Source organism: Enhydra lutris, unplaced genomic scaffold, assembly GCF_002288905.1.
Source record: "Enhydra lutris kenyoni isolate GAN:26980312 unplaced genomic scaffold, ASM228890v2 scaffoldscaffold93, whole genome shotgun sequence".
In the NCBI taxonomy this organism is placed as follows: domain Eukaryota; kingdom Metazoa; phylum Chordata; class Mammalia; order Carnivora; family Mustelidae; genus Enhydra; species Enhydra lutris.
In genome coordinates, this window is record NW_019154177.1 from 3,430,888 (window position 1) to 3,445,239 (window position 14,352).

Sequence of the window (14,352 nt, forward strand, 5' to 3'; positions counted from 1 at the left end):
GTCATGTTGAATAAATCTTTGCTCAACCCAGGGTCACAGAATGTTCTATATCTTTTGGGAGTATTACAGCTTTACGTTATACATTTAGCTCTATGATCCACTTTGAAGGAGTTTCTGTATATAAAGCAATGTGGGGGTTTCTTTTTGGGGTGTGTGTGTGTGTGTGTGTGTGTGTGTGTGTGTGTGTGTTTTCTTTTGCATGTGTGTGGCTTATCCACCTGTTTGAAACACTGTTGTTTCCACACTGAACTGGCTTCCACTTTTGCTGGCGATCAGTTGTTCATGTAAGTGTTGGTCCGTTTCTGGACTGAATCTTGTCCCTGTGGTCTGTCTTTATGCAACTACCACACCGTCCTGATCACTGTAACTTTATAGTAAGACTCGAAATCAGATAGTGTTAGTCTTCTAACTTTGTTCTTCTTTCTCACAGTTGTTCAGTGGTTCTGGGTCCTTTGCAATTCCATAAGAATTTTAGACTCAGCTCAGTTTCTACGGAGAAGGCTGTTGAGATCTTGGTTGGTATTGGATTGAATCTAGAAGCCAGTTTGGGGAGAATTGACACAGTATGGAGTCCTTGACCCAAGAAAGCTGTGTATTTCTACACTATTTAGGTCTTCTTCAATGTGTCTCTATGGCGTTTTATTGTAGCTTTCAGTGTACAGGCCTTACACATCTTTTGTCAGATTTATTCCCAAGCATCCTATATGTCGTGATGCTGTTGTAAACGGTATTGTTTTAAATGCCAGTTCTTAATGATTCTTGCCAGTATAGATACATGGCGGACTTTTGCATATTAAACTTGTATCCTGACAAGTGGTTGTGCTCTCCTCTTAGTACGAGTAGCTTTTAAAAATGAATTTCATCATTTTCTACATGGACAATGGTGTCGTTTGTGAATAAAGACAGTTACACTTCTTCCCTTTTCAGTATTGATCCGTTTTATTTCTTTTTCTGCCTTATTGCTGTTGGGTCTCTGAGGTTCCTGCATGTCTTGCCGGCTGTGCCCGGAATTCCGTGCTGTGACTTCTCTTTACGCAGGCTGCTTTCCGGGGTTCTGTTTGCCCTGAGTATCCACGTGAGCTGATGGCATGTGCCCTTATGAACAAAGAGTGGGCTTGCTTACTCTTTACTGTGAAAACAGATTACCCAGGTTCCAGGGTTCCTTTCGCTTGGTGCTCATGCCCTCTGCTGTGCCATGAATAGTCAAGTCCTTTCCGTGTGATCCAGGACTCTGCTGTGTACCGCGGGCGTCCACGAAACAGCGACAGGCTAACTTGTTCACTTCTAGGTGCGGTAAAGTCCGATCTCAGCGCCTGGGCACTGTCCTCACTAACACCTCCGGATCAGTGCTGAGTGGAGGCACTGGGAGCAAACATCCTTGTTCTCTCCCTCGTCGCGGAGGGAGAGTGCCGTTCTCTTTCCACTACGAGTGACGTTAGCTGGAGATTTTTCACTGATGCCCTTTGTCTGGTTGAGGAATTTCTCTTCTATGCCAAGTTGGCTGGGAATTTTTTATTCAGGAATTAGTTTGTTTTGTCACAGGTTTTTTTCTCTAATGTGGATTTGTTTTCTTTTTAGTTTGTTAATAAGGTGAATTATATTGATTGACTTTCAGGTATTAATTCAACCTTTCGTTCCTGGGATTAGCCCTACTTGGTCATGACGTATTATCCAGTTTGTGTATTGTTGGATTCTAGTCAAAAGTCTGTGAAGGATCTTTGCATCTATGTTAATGACAGTTATTGACTGTACTTTTTTCTTTTTTTTTTTAAACGATGTTATTTATTTATTTGACAGAGATCACAAGTAGGCAGAGAGGCAGGCAGAGAGAGAGGAAGCAGGCTCCCCTGAGCAGAGAGCCCAGTGAGGGGCTCGATCCCAGGACCCTGGGATCATGACCTGAGCTGAAGGCAGAGGCTTAACCCACTGAGCCACCCGGGCGCCCCTGTACTTTCCTCTTTAAAAAAAGTCTTTGTCACATTCTCTGTTAGAGTGATCATATAATCAATCCTTCCTTTTTGATTTTTTAGAAAAATTTAAAATAACCAACTCTTTAAATGTGTGGTTGAATTGACCAGTGATGCCATCAGGGCCTGGAGTTTCTTCTTCGGGAAGGTTTTTAATGAAAAATTCTATTTCTTTAATAGATATGGATGCATTTATATGTTTCTTCTTGAGTGAGCTGTGGTAGTTTGTGTCTTTTAAGAAATTTACCCGTTTCATCTCAGTTGTCAGATTTACTGATGCAACGTTGTTCATAGTATCCCCTTGTTATGCTTTCAGTATCCGTAGAACGTCACTCCTCCTACTGATCCATTAATTCTTCTCCCTGCCCTCCTGCCTACCAGTCTGATTAGACGTTTATTGAGTGTGTTGATCTTCTCCAAGAACTTGTTTTGGTTTCGTTGAATTTCTCTATTGATTTTATTGGTTTTGCTTCCTATTTCCTCGATTCTTGCTCTGATCTTTATCGTTTCCTTCATTCTACTTTTCGTTTTTTAAAACTACGAAGAGAATGTGTGTTTGTGTCTGCACACGTGCGTGTGTGTGTGTAGTCTGTTGATGACTTTCTTAAAAGTTGTCAGAACTGTCATTTTACGTTGATCGAGGTTAACATACAAATCCTTGGAACTTTTCCATAGTTCATCTGAGAGCAGTGTTTATCCTGTGTGTTTAGCATTCTTTAGACACTGGAGTTTGGAAGAAAAATTACAGCACCATATGTTTGCCCAAATGGCAGACATATGCAGGAGTGAATGATTACTCATGAATGATGACATAACCAGGGCCTTCTTAACGGTCTTCATTCTGGGATGTTTATGTTTACGATGTCAGGGTTGTGATCAAGCAAAAGGGCACTACTGAGATGCTAATGCCAAGGTTATATTCAAAGTATGATTTGGCTGTGGGGTTTAATTATGAGAGAGGATGTTGGTACAGCAAGACTGGTTTCCCCGTGTGGCTGCTGGTGCTGGTCTGGTCTAGGGACACTGTAGTCCCCTCCCTTCTGTCTGACTGGCATTCAGAGGAGCTCAGGTGGTATCAGGCCCATGGGGCTGTTGGCCTGGTGAAAACAGGAGGAGGGGTCTATATAGCGTTGCCTCAACTTAGTGTGGCCCTTGGGGATGAAGGGACAGTGGGATGGTGGGGCCTCTTCCACAGAGGGGCCTGTGATGCTGGGCGCTTCACAGCACTCAAATTCTTATGTTTCAAAAGTTTCTGTGGTGCTATTTAGAAACACTGATACCTCAGCAGTACCCTTGCCCCATCACACCCCCGCACACACGCACATGCACACAGCGGGTAGGACTCAGTGTGTCTGGGGCAGGCATTTGAGTCTCGTATTCTAGAGGTTGAGAAATAGTAACCTGGGTAACCGGGACCTTTGATGTGTGGTTTCTCCAATATTCTCTAACATGAAATCCTAAGGATGGTAGTATCTGCCTGTGGCACTCACAATTCCCCCTTGATGGAGACGTGCTTTTTTTTTTAAGATTTTATTTATTTGTCAGAGAGAGAGAGTACACAAACAGGGAGAGCAGCAGGCAGAGGGAGAAACAGGCTCTGCACTGAGCAGGGAACCCCATATGGGGCTCGATCCCAGGACTCCGGGATCATGACCTGAGCCGAAGGCAGATGCTTTAACCCACTGAGCCACCCAGGTGTCCTATCCCCATTCTCTTCTAATGTTCTCTGGGATTGATTCACTTTTAATCACTATTTAATTAGAGCTTTGTCAACTCAGATCACATGCCTGGGACCCTCACACTTCCTCGTGTGTGAGTGAGAGAGGTGCGTTGTGTTACTGAGTTGGTGAAATGTGACATTTACTGCTGCTCTCTTTCCTCCTCCCTGTGGGAATGTGAGAGACCTTTATCTTATTTTCCAAATCTCGTTGCCGTGCCACTTTTTGGCATCCAGGTTCTGTGGAAATTCTGTTGCCTGTTTGTGGTCAGTACAGTGAGACCAACCATTGTATGGTTTTATAGTTACAGAATTTTTGGACAATTTCTTGTACAAGCAAAACACCTATTTTTTTTTTTTTTTAATTATAAGGTTAATTGTTTGCTGTGTCATAGGATGATTTTGGCAAACCCATGGCTATTTCTGCTAGAAGAATGAAAAAGACTTGACAGATCTGTTGGCTGACATTTATTTAGAAGTGCTCGTGTGTAGCCAGGTTGTTTTACCTTAAAGAAAGGAGGCAGGATAGGGTTGGAAATTTGAATCTTACATAAGATACTGCTGATGATTATTTTATTTTTATTATTGTAGATTTTATTTAATTATTCAATTATTAGTATTTTATTTAAATAAGATACTGCTGATTATTGTCTTAAATGCGTACTGGAGGTCATGGGCTCTGTCCTGCTAGGTGGCAAAGCCAGGATTGGTGCATGCATTTGGTTTTTCAGCAGCCGCAATAGGAGGGACAGAGGCATATGAGAAGGAGTTCTTTGTCGTGGCGGAAGGTTTGCTGTAGAGTGTCCCCTGGATCTCTCTGTGGCAATCTTTCCATCAGCCTGAGGTGGTGACATATTCTCCGGGGCTGTGAGCTGCCTTCGTGTCAGCTTGAATCTGAAGGCCTCCTTTCTTCCCCTTCACCTGTCACCTTTTTTTCTTCCCTGTCATTCTATTCAATCCTGTGCAATTAAGGATGATTAGGTGTTAAGATGAAGCAGAATTAGAATAAGCTAATTACTAATTGCTCACACCCAAACCGTGAACGGAATAGATAGATGCAGTAGATGGGAGGAAAGTGCAAGTGCCCCGTAGTGAAAATATAATTACTCACGGTGGGAATGGTGGGGGCGGGGCACGGGGCACCGACCCAGTGGCCGTGTCCCAGAGCATCTGGCTTCTTTAAAACACACATGCGCACAGATGCGGGCACGTGGGACCTTGCAGCCTAGCTGTAAGAGCCTCTTTAATTTGCTGAAGGTACTTCGTTGGGACGTCCTGGGGTTGAACAGTAAATAAACTCCCATTCTTGCTGCCTTTTGGGGGAGAAATATTCCTTGGGCCACCTTCTAGAAGAACAGACCAGTGCATGAAAATTAGGATTGAAAAAAAAAATTTTTTTAATATGGAGAGCCAACTAACTGACACAGAGGTGATAGGTATTGAGAGAGACCTCTGGGGTGCTCGTGGGTCATTTAAGTCTTTTTCTTTGATCTCATCATTTTGCCAAATAAATTGCATTCCTTCTTTTTAAAATTTTTTAAAAGATTTTATTTATTTATTTATTTGAGAGGTAGAGAGCGCAAGCAGGGGAGCAGCAGGCAGAGGGAGAAGCTGGCTCCCTGCTTAGCAGGAAGCCTGATTGAGGGACTCTGATCCCAGGACCCTGGGATCATGACCTGAGCCGAAGGCAGACACTTAACCAAATGAGCCACCCAGGTGCCCCACATTACTTTTCCTTTTACTGTTAACACTTTGAAAGACAGATGATTATTTTTAATTTAGCTAATTTTAGGACAGCCTAAAACAAATCTAAAAACTGTTTTGTTAACCTAATTGGCTAGTTGCACCCTAAGTGTAGTACTCCCCCATCATGTTTTTGTACACGTTACATACAGGCAGGGAGTAAATATGTGAGGCTATTTTGATGCAGTGAAAATCCAAAGGGATTGCATTTAACATGAATATTTTTGAGATCCAAGATAATGTGTGTGTGTTTTTTTAAGTGATGTTTGTTCTTTTTATTTGAAATGTGTCCATAAACAACCAGCTGCCCTTTGCGACCTGCCCCTTTTCTCAGGTTGATTTATGCTTATTTACAGTACAAGCTCTGTGACCTCAGTGTCAACATTTTTGGTGGCAAGCTTTGGACATTTCCCAGCATTTAATTGGAATGATTCTTTGCCTAGCCCTGAGCATGATGACCTTGTTCCTGTCATATAATCCTTTCCAAGAAGTCTCTCTTTTTAGAAAAGTCAAAATGTTTTATAAGCATTTGATTTTTGTTACCAGATGAAAGGTTTTAACACTTCATTAAAACATCTCACAGGGGGTCTTGGTTTTAGAATATGTCCCCCCCACCCCAGAAAAAAGGTTAAGATGAGATTGCTCTTGGCTACTTGCTGAAGGAGGTATGCTTACTTCTTCTGGAGAGTAGGGACCTAACAGACTTGGTAAGACCACACACCTCAGGACCAAACCTTGGTAAAAGGAGACTATCCTGTCTCCATCACACGGCCAGGGTGGGTGGGTCGGGGAGGGGGGTCCTGTGGGAATCTTGCCTTGTTTCAGTTTCTGGATGTTTCCGACAGCTGTTCCACCCTCTCCCCAAACAGTGCCTCAGCTCTTAACTAAGGTTGTTATTTTAAGGGGAGTACTTCTTGAAAAGCTGGTATTGCGTTGGTATAGGTCAGCACGAGTATATCATTTAGGTGACTTCAACCCGAGGATTCAAGGCACTGTGCTGAGTACTAAGCAGCGTCCAACCCGGCTCTTGCAGATGGTGGTGGAGACGGAGAAGTACAGCGTCACCATGAAGATGGCGTCGCCCGAGGACGTGAGCGACGTGCTGGCCCACATCGGCACCTGCCTGCGGAGGATATTTCCCGGCCTGTCCCCAGTGTGAGTGCGCGGGGGAAGGGCGAGCAGAGCGAGAACGGCTCCTCAGGGCCGTGAACGAGAGGGCGCCTTCCGCTCATGCATCCTTCTCTCAAACATTCGACGGCAGACCCTCCCTCGGGCCCTTGTGTCTGACATCTAGGGTTTGGCCATCCTTTCACCTCTGCCCCCAGGACTGAAGCAGAAACCTTTTTGACCCAACTTGAGACGTACCCTAGTGGGACCAGGGGCTCACTGCTTTGCAGAAATGCATCAGGGAGAGTACTCATAGGAGCCAGAGGCTTCCTTTTCCTTGTCTTTTTTTGCCTCTTAGTTTTCTGAAACACGCGTTAGGAATATGAGTGAATTGTGTCTGTGCATGCCCTCCTGTTTCTTTGCTAAGTGCTTTTCATTGGGATTCTGCGCTTCGGTAACCGACTTTGTCCTTCGGGAGGGTGTGGGTCATTGGGAGGGGGTTGGATGGGCAGAGGTAAAAGGCAGAGAGATGCGCTGTCAGAAAGCTTCCTAAATTAATAGTCCCTAGTGAAAATACCTTCCCGCTGGAAGGAGATGGTGCAGAGTCTAAAAATCCCTCTCCCGGGGCTTGCCCTGTGCACAGAGGCCACAAAGCCTCACAGGGACACACGAAGATGGTGAGTGGTGCGCCTTGCTGGGTGGGAGCCGGAAGGACATTTCAGGGACTTGCCTTTCGAGGAGCGCGTTCCTTATGATGCTCTGCCTTGAATTAAGAGGCAAAGTGGAAAAACCTAGCCTTGTGTCCATGAGCTTTTTGGGCTCTTGCAGGTGGCTCGGTGGGGATGGGGCTTCCTCACGGTCTCTGGCTTTCTGAGACCTGCTAGGTTCTTCTGACAGCCCTGCGCAGGGCTCTCTCTTTTCTCCACCTCCCGCCAGCACGGGGGGCTGGCCTGTGCCTTCTGGCTGTTCACCCAGGGCTTCCTCCTCTCTGCGGCCTTGGGCTCCTCGCACTTCTCTGAGTGTCTGACTAGTTGGTTGCAGAGGGAGCAGAGTGTCCTGTGGCCTCATTCCATGGCACGGAGGGGACGAGGGAGCCTGCTGCCCAGTTCTTGCCTGCCTGGAATTTCCAGGTACGAAGCCTTAAAGGCAAGCTCCTGCAGTGTGCAACCCTACACACATGCGTGTGTGTGCATGAGAGGTGCGGGTGCAGGGATGCGGGACAAAGTGAGGCATGATGAGTGGTGAGGGGGAAATACCCAGAAGGAGAACGTTCTTAAAGCCACCAGAGAACTATCTGGGGTGATTGCGAGTCAGCAGTTACTACAGCCTGTCCTCCCTTAAAGGACATTTACTAACATGACTTTGTACATGAGCTTCCTTGTAACGCCCTCGCTCTCATCCCAAATCAGCACCGATGAGATCAGAAGATTATTACACTCAGCCTTATTTAGCAAGGCCTCATATGACCCTCGGAGCAACATGCAGAATCGCTACTTTCTTTAAAATACAGTTTTATTTGCCTAACATTCTAGGAGTTTGGAGGGAATTGCCAGTTTTGCGGTTGAATTTTCCCATTTTTCTTCCCAGAGGAAATGGTCTAAGGAAAGTGTCGGCCCTCTTCTCGTCCATTTAACTTCTTGTTGAAAGGTTCGGGCAGCAAATATGAACCAAACATTGAATAATGAGCTCCATTTCCAGGGAGGCCTTCGCTGAGCGTATGTTAGTTTCTGAATCCAAAGCCTCCACCTGAGCCCTCTGTGTCCTGGCTGCTCAAGGACATCCCTAGGCACCTGACACACGGTGCGTCCCAGTGACTCAACAGGTTCCCCCCCAAACCTGCCTGTGTGCGACACTGCGTCTCAGTGGCTTGTCAGTGCACAGTCTCTCGTTCAGTCGCACAGTCAGACCCTTTCCGTGCCTGTCTGCTGGTCTGCCCCTCGTCTGGCTTCTCCTCTCCACTGCCGTGGTTCAGAGGGTCTCAGTCTCCTAGGGCAGCATCGTCTTTGCTGCTGTCTCAGTCTCCCGTCCTCGTCCTCGCAACAGGACTTCCGCATGGCGACCGGAATTATCCGGTTGCGTTGATGCCTCGTAGGCTGGCGCGGCCGACCACTGCTGTCTGGACCCGTGATGCAGCCTGTCCTCGAGCACATCAGCCTCTCTTGTCCTTGGTGCTTTCGTACAGGCTGCTAATCCAGACACACTCCCACTCTGAAAGACCCAGCCCGGTGTCTGAAGAGCTTCTTTATTCATGTTTCCGTAGAACTTTCTGAGCATGTCCTATGCTAGCACGTTTCTCGGGGTACAGTCCTTTCCTCATACACTTAAACCGTCAATATTTATTGAGTTTCTACTGTAGATGGCACCGTGCTAAATGTTGGGGTCCACGGCCCATGTGGAGTTTACACTGGGAACTTGCGTGGCTTGCATGGGGAAGCAGACCCCCAGAAAGAGAAATAAATCAGTGAAGTAAGTGTAAACTTGACTATGCCTGCCCCTACAGGACTATGAGAAGGAATAAAATTCTGTCTGCCAGGGCCTCCCTGTGGCCATGATCCTTTGAACAGACCCCACAGGAGAGAAGGAGCCAGAAGAGGGCAGAGAACATTTCCTTCTCAGGCCTCTGCTTGTGCTGTCTCACCTGCCTGGACCAGGGTTGGAGTCTTGGAGGGGCTGAGAGAGAACCAGGGCGGCTGGAGTATGGGAATGAGGAGAATGCCGGTGGCAGGTGGTGACTGGCCTGAGAGGAGGCTGGAAGCTGGTGTAGGCCGGTGGGGCAGGGGACATAGATCCTCGTGGGAAAGAGCGCGCAGGTCAGCACTAGCTCGCTAGGAAGCCCCTGCCGGTTGCAAGTAGGGATGTGACCTGATTCGTGATGCGATTTACAAAGATTACTTTTGCCACTGGAGAGAGCAGAGTGGGAAGGGGAAGGGCAGGAGGGGAGAGCCGGTTAGAACACGGGTGGAGAGCCAGGGGAGGGAGGGCTGCGGCCGTGACATTAGAGACAAGGATGGGAGGTGGAAGGTGGAAGATGTATTCTGGGTCCAGGGCTGGCTGGTGGATTTGGTACGTGGGTGACAGCAGTTAGGAAAGGGAGGACCAAGGATCGCTCCTAGGCTTCTGGCTTAATAACTCAGTGACTCGTGCTACCTTGCAGGGAGGTGGAGAGGGCCGAGGGTAGGTGTGGGGGCAAGTTTTATTTGGAGGGAGAAACACCCAAGCATTCTGTATCTGGTGTGCTAAGCTCGAGATCTAGGACACGGGGGGATGTCAGATCAGCAGGTATATATGTGATATGTGGGGTTGGGGCTTAGGGGAAAGGTCTGGGTCTGGAGACGTCACAAATGTGGGCGTCATTAGTGCAGAGTCTTGCTGGCACGACAGTTTGGAGATCATCCAGGGAGAGAAGATCTCTTGAGAATGATGACAGGTGTAAGAGGAAGAGCCACGAAGGGAGTCGACAGGATTCCCGGGGAAAACCAGGGCCTGGGAGGAGCCTCTGAAGCAGGGAGGGGGTGGCCGCCGAACGACTGGGCTTGGACCAAGCCCAGGGCCGAGGGCTGCCCGGGAAACCGGGCGCGGTGAAGTGCAGCCCCAGGGTCGTGGTGGGGAGAGGCGGCCGCCGCGCCGCTGGGATGGGCTCCGAAGGGAGGAGGTCGATGTGGTGCCTGCGGCAAACTTGGTAGAGACGTTCAGCTGTGAAGGGGACTGAGAGGTGGGAAGTAACGAAAGAGGTCCGATTTTTGTTCGCATGCGGAATGGGAGATAGTAAAGCACACGGCTGTGGCGGGGGGATGCTCTGGTAGAGAGAGATTGTTGCTGGAGATCACGGTGATAAATCCACAATGTCCTTGAGAAGGGATTGAGCCTTGAAGCCTTGAGCAAAGGCTGTGTTTTCTCTTCATCTGAAATCCCTAGTCCTTGGCACATACCAGATGCTCACTGAGGTTCCTCATGCTTACCGTGTGCCCAGTGCACCGTCAGGCGGTGTGACGCGGGAGCCAATGGAACTTGGAAGACCGTAGCCTGGCCTCACAACCACAGGCGCGTGGGCCAAGGGGACACAAAGCCAATGAGTGGGTGACAGGGCCATTGGAGGAGGTGGACGGGTGTGGCTGGCTGAGCGGAGCCCCACCTGAGAAGCGGGGAGAGGACTCAGGCCGGGCGGGGGTGGCGGGGAGGGTAGGGGAAGGCAGTAGCATCCAGATGAAGCCACCCACCCGAGAAGGGGGACTGTGATTTAGAACTTGTCCTGGCAGAGAATTTAAATAACGTAAACATACTTGACTTTTACTCACTTTCCTACCCACCCTGCACAGTTAGCTTGTCCAAATAAACCTGTACTGTTTTGTGACTTGCACGTTCCGCCTTTCCTCTGGAAGTTCCTTAGGTTGTATTATGTGATTTTAGCAGGGGAAATGCATAATGACATCGGTGCTAGTTATCGACCAGGGAGGGGGGAGAGGTCGGCCTTCAGATCCTTTCCTCTCCATCCCTCGTGTTGCCTCAGGTTAAGGCAGTCCGCAAGGGAAATATTTCCTTGACGTAGATATTGGAGAACATGTCCCCAGTCGTGTCACACATCCCCCTCATAGTAAGTTGGAGAATAGGAAACTGTATTTGATATAATACCGTATGTTGACTAACTGGAATTAAAACAAAAATGTGAAAAAGAAACCATATTTGGAATCTTCAGCCTGGTTTGAGTCATTTGTCTCATCAGATACATTACCTGGGCCTGTGATGGGCACCTCGGTCCCCTGCCTTCATCTCCTCTCTTGCTGAGGGCTGGCACGGCCGGGTGGAGAGGGCAGCATCTGATGAGTGGATGTCAGGAACCGGGACAATCCGGGGGACACACATGGTCAGGGCAAGTCTCCGCTCAGATGATCAGTTCTTGGATTGTCCAAGTTTGACTGCCTAGAAATGAAACTGTATCTGCAAAGATCTGAATTTCTGGTTTTACCCAAATGTAAATTTTGAAAATGATATCCATGATCAAAATCAAACTTACAAAAACAGGATGTAAATAATCTACAATGTGTAATCAGTCCTCTTGACTACAATCAAGAGAATGCAGGTAGGATAAAAATGAGGAATTTTAATAAAAATTAATAGTCCCACCAGGATCCACTCTTCACCTCCCCCTCCTCCCCCGGCCCCATACCTATATGCTAAGATGTTTATTGCTTCCTCTTTCCTTCCCTTAGAAAATGACATTTCCCTCCCCTCTTTAAATAAGGAAAATTTATTTCAAAATATGGTGAGAATTTAAAGGTGCGAGAAGAAAATGTAAGTTAAAAAAATCGAATCACTGTTAGCATTGTGTTGTGACCACTCTCGTCTTTGCTGTGCGAAAGTGGGTGTCCTTGGAGGCCTGGCCTCAGAGAGAGGGACACTGAGTTGCTCTGGAAATATCTGTAGTAAATGTTTAATCCGTTTTCCCAGAGGGGTCCGTAGTGGCATTCCTCTTCAGGAGGCTATTTTGTTGTGGCCTTCAGCTTTTCTAGTATTAAGAACCTTGGCTGTTCTCCAGAACCAAGTGAGATTTTTTCTTTTCTTTTTCTTTTCTTTTTTTTTTTTCTTTTAAATGTCAAATTAAGTCATCAGGACACAGTAGACTTCATTTAGAAAGTGTTCGCTGAAGGACTTCCTCGGGCATACATGTGAGAGGTTTCCTGCTCCTCGGGAGTTTCTGAAGGCAGCGTAAGAAAGTTCCACAAACAGTACAGGAAAGGGAGAGAGGATCCTCAGATTTCAGAGAACGGAAAGTCACGTCTAACTTGAGATGCCAGAAAAATAATGTACGATTTGTACTTGCTTTCCTCCCTTTTTGGAGGAGGTGGGGGGGGCTTTTGTGGAGGGTGGGTCGGGAGCGTTCTGTGGGGAAGTGGCGGGAGCAGGTGCCTTTGGGAGACAGGTGTCTGCCTGGCACAGCCCGAATTGGGAGCCCGCAGATGTCACTGTGAGCGAACGCCTCAAGGAAGGGTACTGGGGACAATGAAGGCTCTGGAATGTTAGAATAAAATGGTAGTCACACTTCAGGGAGCAGCGGTCCTCGGTGCTGCTTATGGACATGTCCGTGGAGAGAGAGGTGCCACTGGAAGGTGTCAGGTTGTCGGGATGCTTTGGTGGGGATGAGACTCTGGGCAGGTTAACTCCCATCTCAGTGCCTCAGTGTAAAATGGGAATAATGCTGTTGATGCAGGGAAGGATTAAATTAGCTCCTGTAAACTGCTTCAGAAATTTTATCTGTAGTACAAGGTGTTGTGGTCCATTACCCAGCAGCATCAGAAAGGGCATAGGTTTCATGTATGGGAAATTTCTTTGAAGTTTGATTTTTTTTTTTTTAAGATTTTATTTATTTATTTGACAGAGATAGAGGTCCCAAGCAGGCGGAGCAGCAGAGGGAGAGGGAGAAGCAGGCTCCTTGCTGAACGCAGAGCCAGATATGGGACTCGATCCCAGGACCCTGAGATCATGACCTGAGCTGAAGGCAGATGCCCAACCAACTGAGCCACCCAGTCGCCCCCCGATTTTTTTTTTTATTATAAATAGCATTTCTCTAGTTTGATTTTGTTGTTGTTGTTAAATGTACTTAATAACATCCTTTGTAGCTGACAGAACAGTAACCTTCTGGCACGAGCTATTTCCCTAGACTTTCAGCATCCCTGGACCTTCTGGCACACTTGTGACACATTGGAAAGTCAGCGTGTTAGGACCAGGTTTCTTTGCTCCCGTAATAAAAATGGTGTTGCAGATCCCTTTAGGAATTCAGAGCCAACTGAAGTGCTTTGAAAAGGTGAGGTTCCTGTGAAGAAGAGTGGCAAAACAGGAGTTAATGTAAAAACAAAAGAAAGGTGCTTTCTTGTCCGTCTGCTTTTCTAAAACGGAAGCAGCGTCTAGTTGGGGTGTGGTTTGTGGCAGAAAAAAGTGTGGTTCTGGAGACCGCTGCCTTCCTACGGAGGAGCTTTGGGATTGAATTCTAAATACATCAATTAAGTGGAGTAAAAGAATTTACAGATTTTTTTTTCGTCTCAACCGCTTATGCATGAGATTCGCCTCCAGAGCTTCTGGCCTGCTTGTCACCCGGTTCGCGGTCCCTTGGAGCCTTGTGTAAATCAGACCCCTCTAGTGTAGATGTTCTAGATCCAATGCTATGGGACTGCCTACAACCTTGCGTCACGCCCCTTCCATCTGTCTGTCTGCCAGGATTTTGGTTTACTACTGTGGCATGTCTTCTGACGGCAGATCCTTTCTGTCTGTCTTTCTGCATGACACACCCTCTCGCCCTGGGTGTGTAAGTGTGAGCAGTGCCCTGTGTTGCACGCACATAGACTCCTCGCCACTGTTCAGCTGCAGGAAGAAACCAGCGTGGGTCAGCGGCAGGGTCCCCCTCCCCATTGCTTCTGTGCGTGTGTCAGACCCTGGGGACATTAGCCACCCTCTGGAAGGTTAGTTCTTAACCACTTTCTCTCTTAGGTAAACAAACGCACCTGTTTCATGAGACGTCTTCATTGTTTCTTACAAAAGAAAGGGGAACTGGCACAGAACTGGGCTGCTTGGAAAAGCTCACTCTGGTCCCTTTTTTTCTTTTTTTTAATTTTATTTATTTATTTGTTAGAGCGAGCACAGACAGGGGGAGGGCAAGCAGAGGGAGAGGGAGAAGCAGGCTCCCCACTGAGCAGGGAGCCCCGATGGGGGGCTCGATCCCAGGACCCTGGGATCATGACCTGAGCTGAAGGCAGACACTTAACCAACTGAGCCCCCAGGGGCCCCCAGACCGATAGCTCCAAAGACGGGTTTTGAAGGTCAGGAGAC

At 47.5% G+C, this 14,352-nt stretch overlaps 1 protein-coding gene across 5 annotated transcripts in view; it reads left to right on the plus strand.

The window, feature by feature from the left end:
• LOC111138620 (capping protein regulator and myosin 1 linker 1) overlaps positions 1 to 14,352 on the plus strand; it is a 300,609-nt gene that overhangs the window by 118,159 nt on the left and 168,098 nt on the right. For all 5 annotated transcript variants that reach the window (XM_022490645.1, XM_022490647.1, XM_022490648.1 and 2 more), the window contains exon 5: positions 6,461 to 6,582. In XM_022490645.1, coding sequence (XP_022346353.1) covers positions 6,461 to 6,582 — 122 coding nt within the window. The remainder of the gene's footprint in view (positions 1 to 6,460; positions 6,583 to 14,352) is intronic.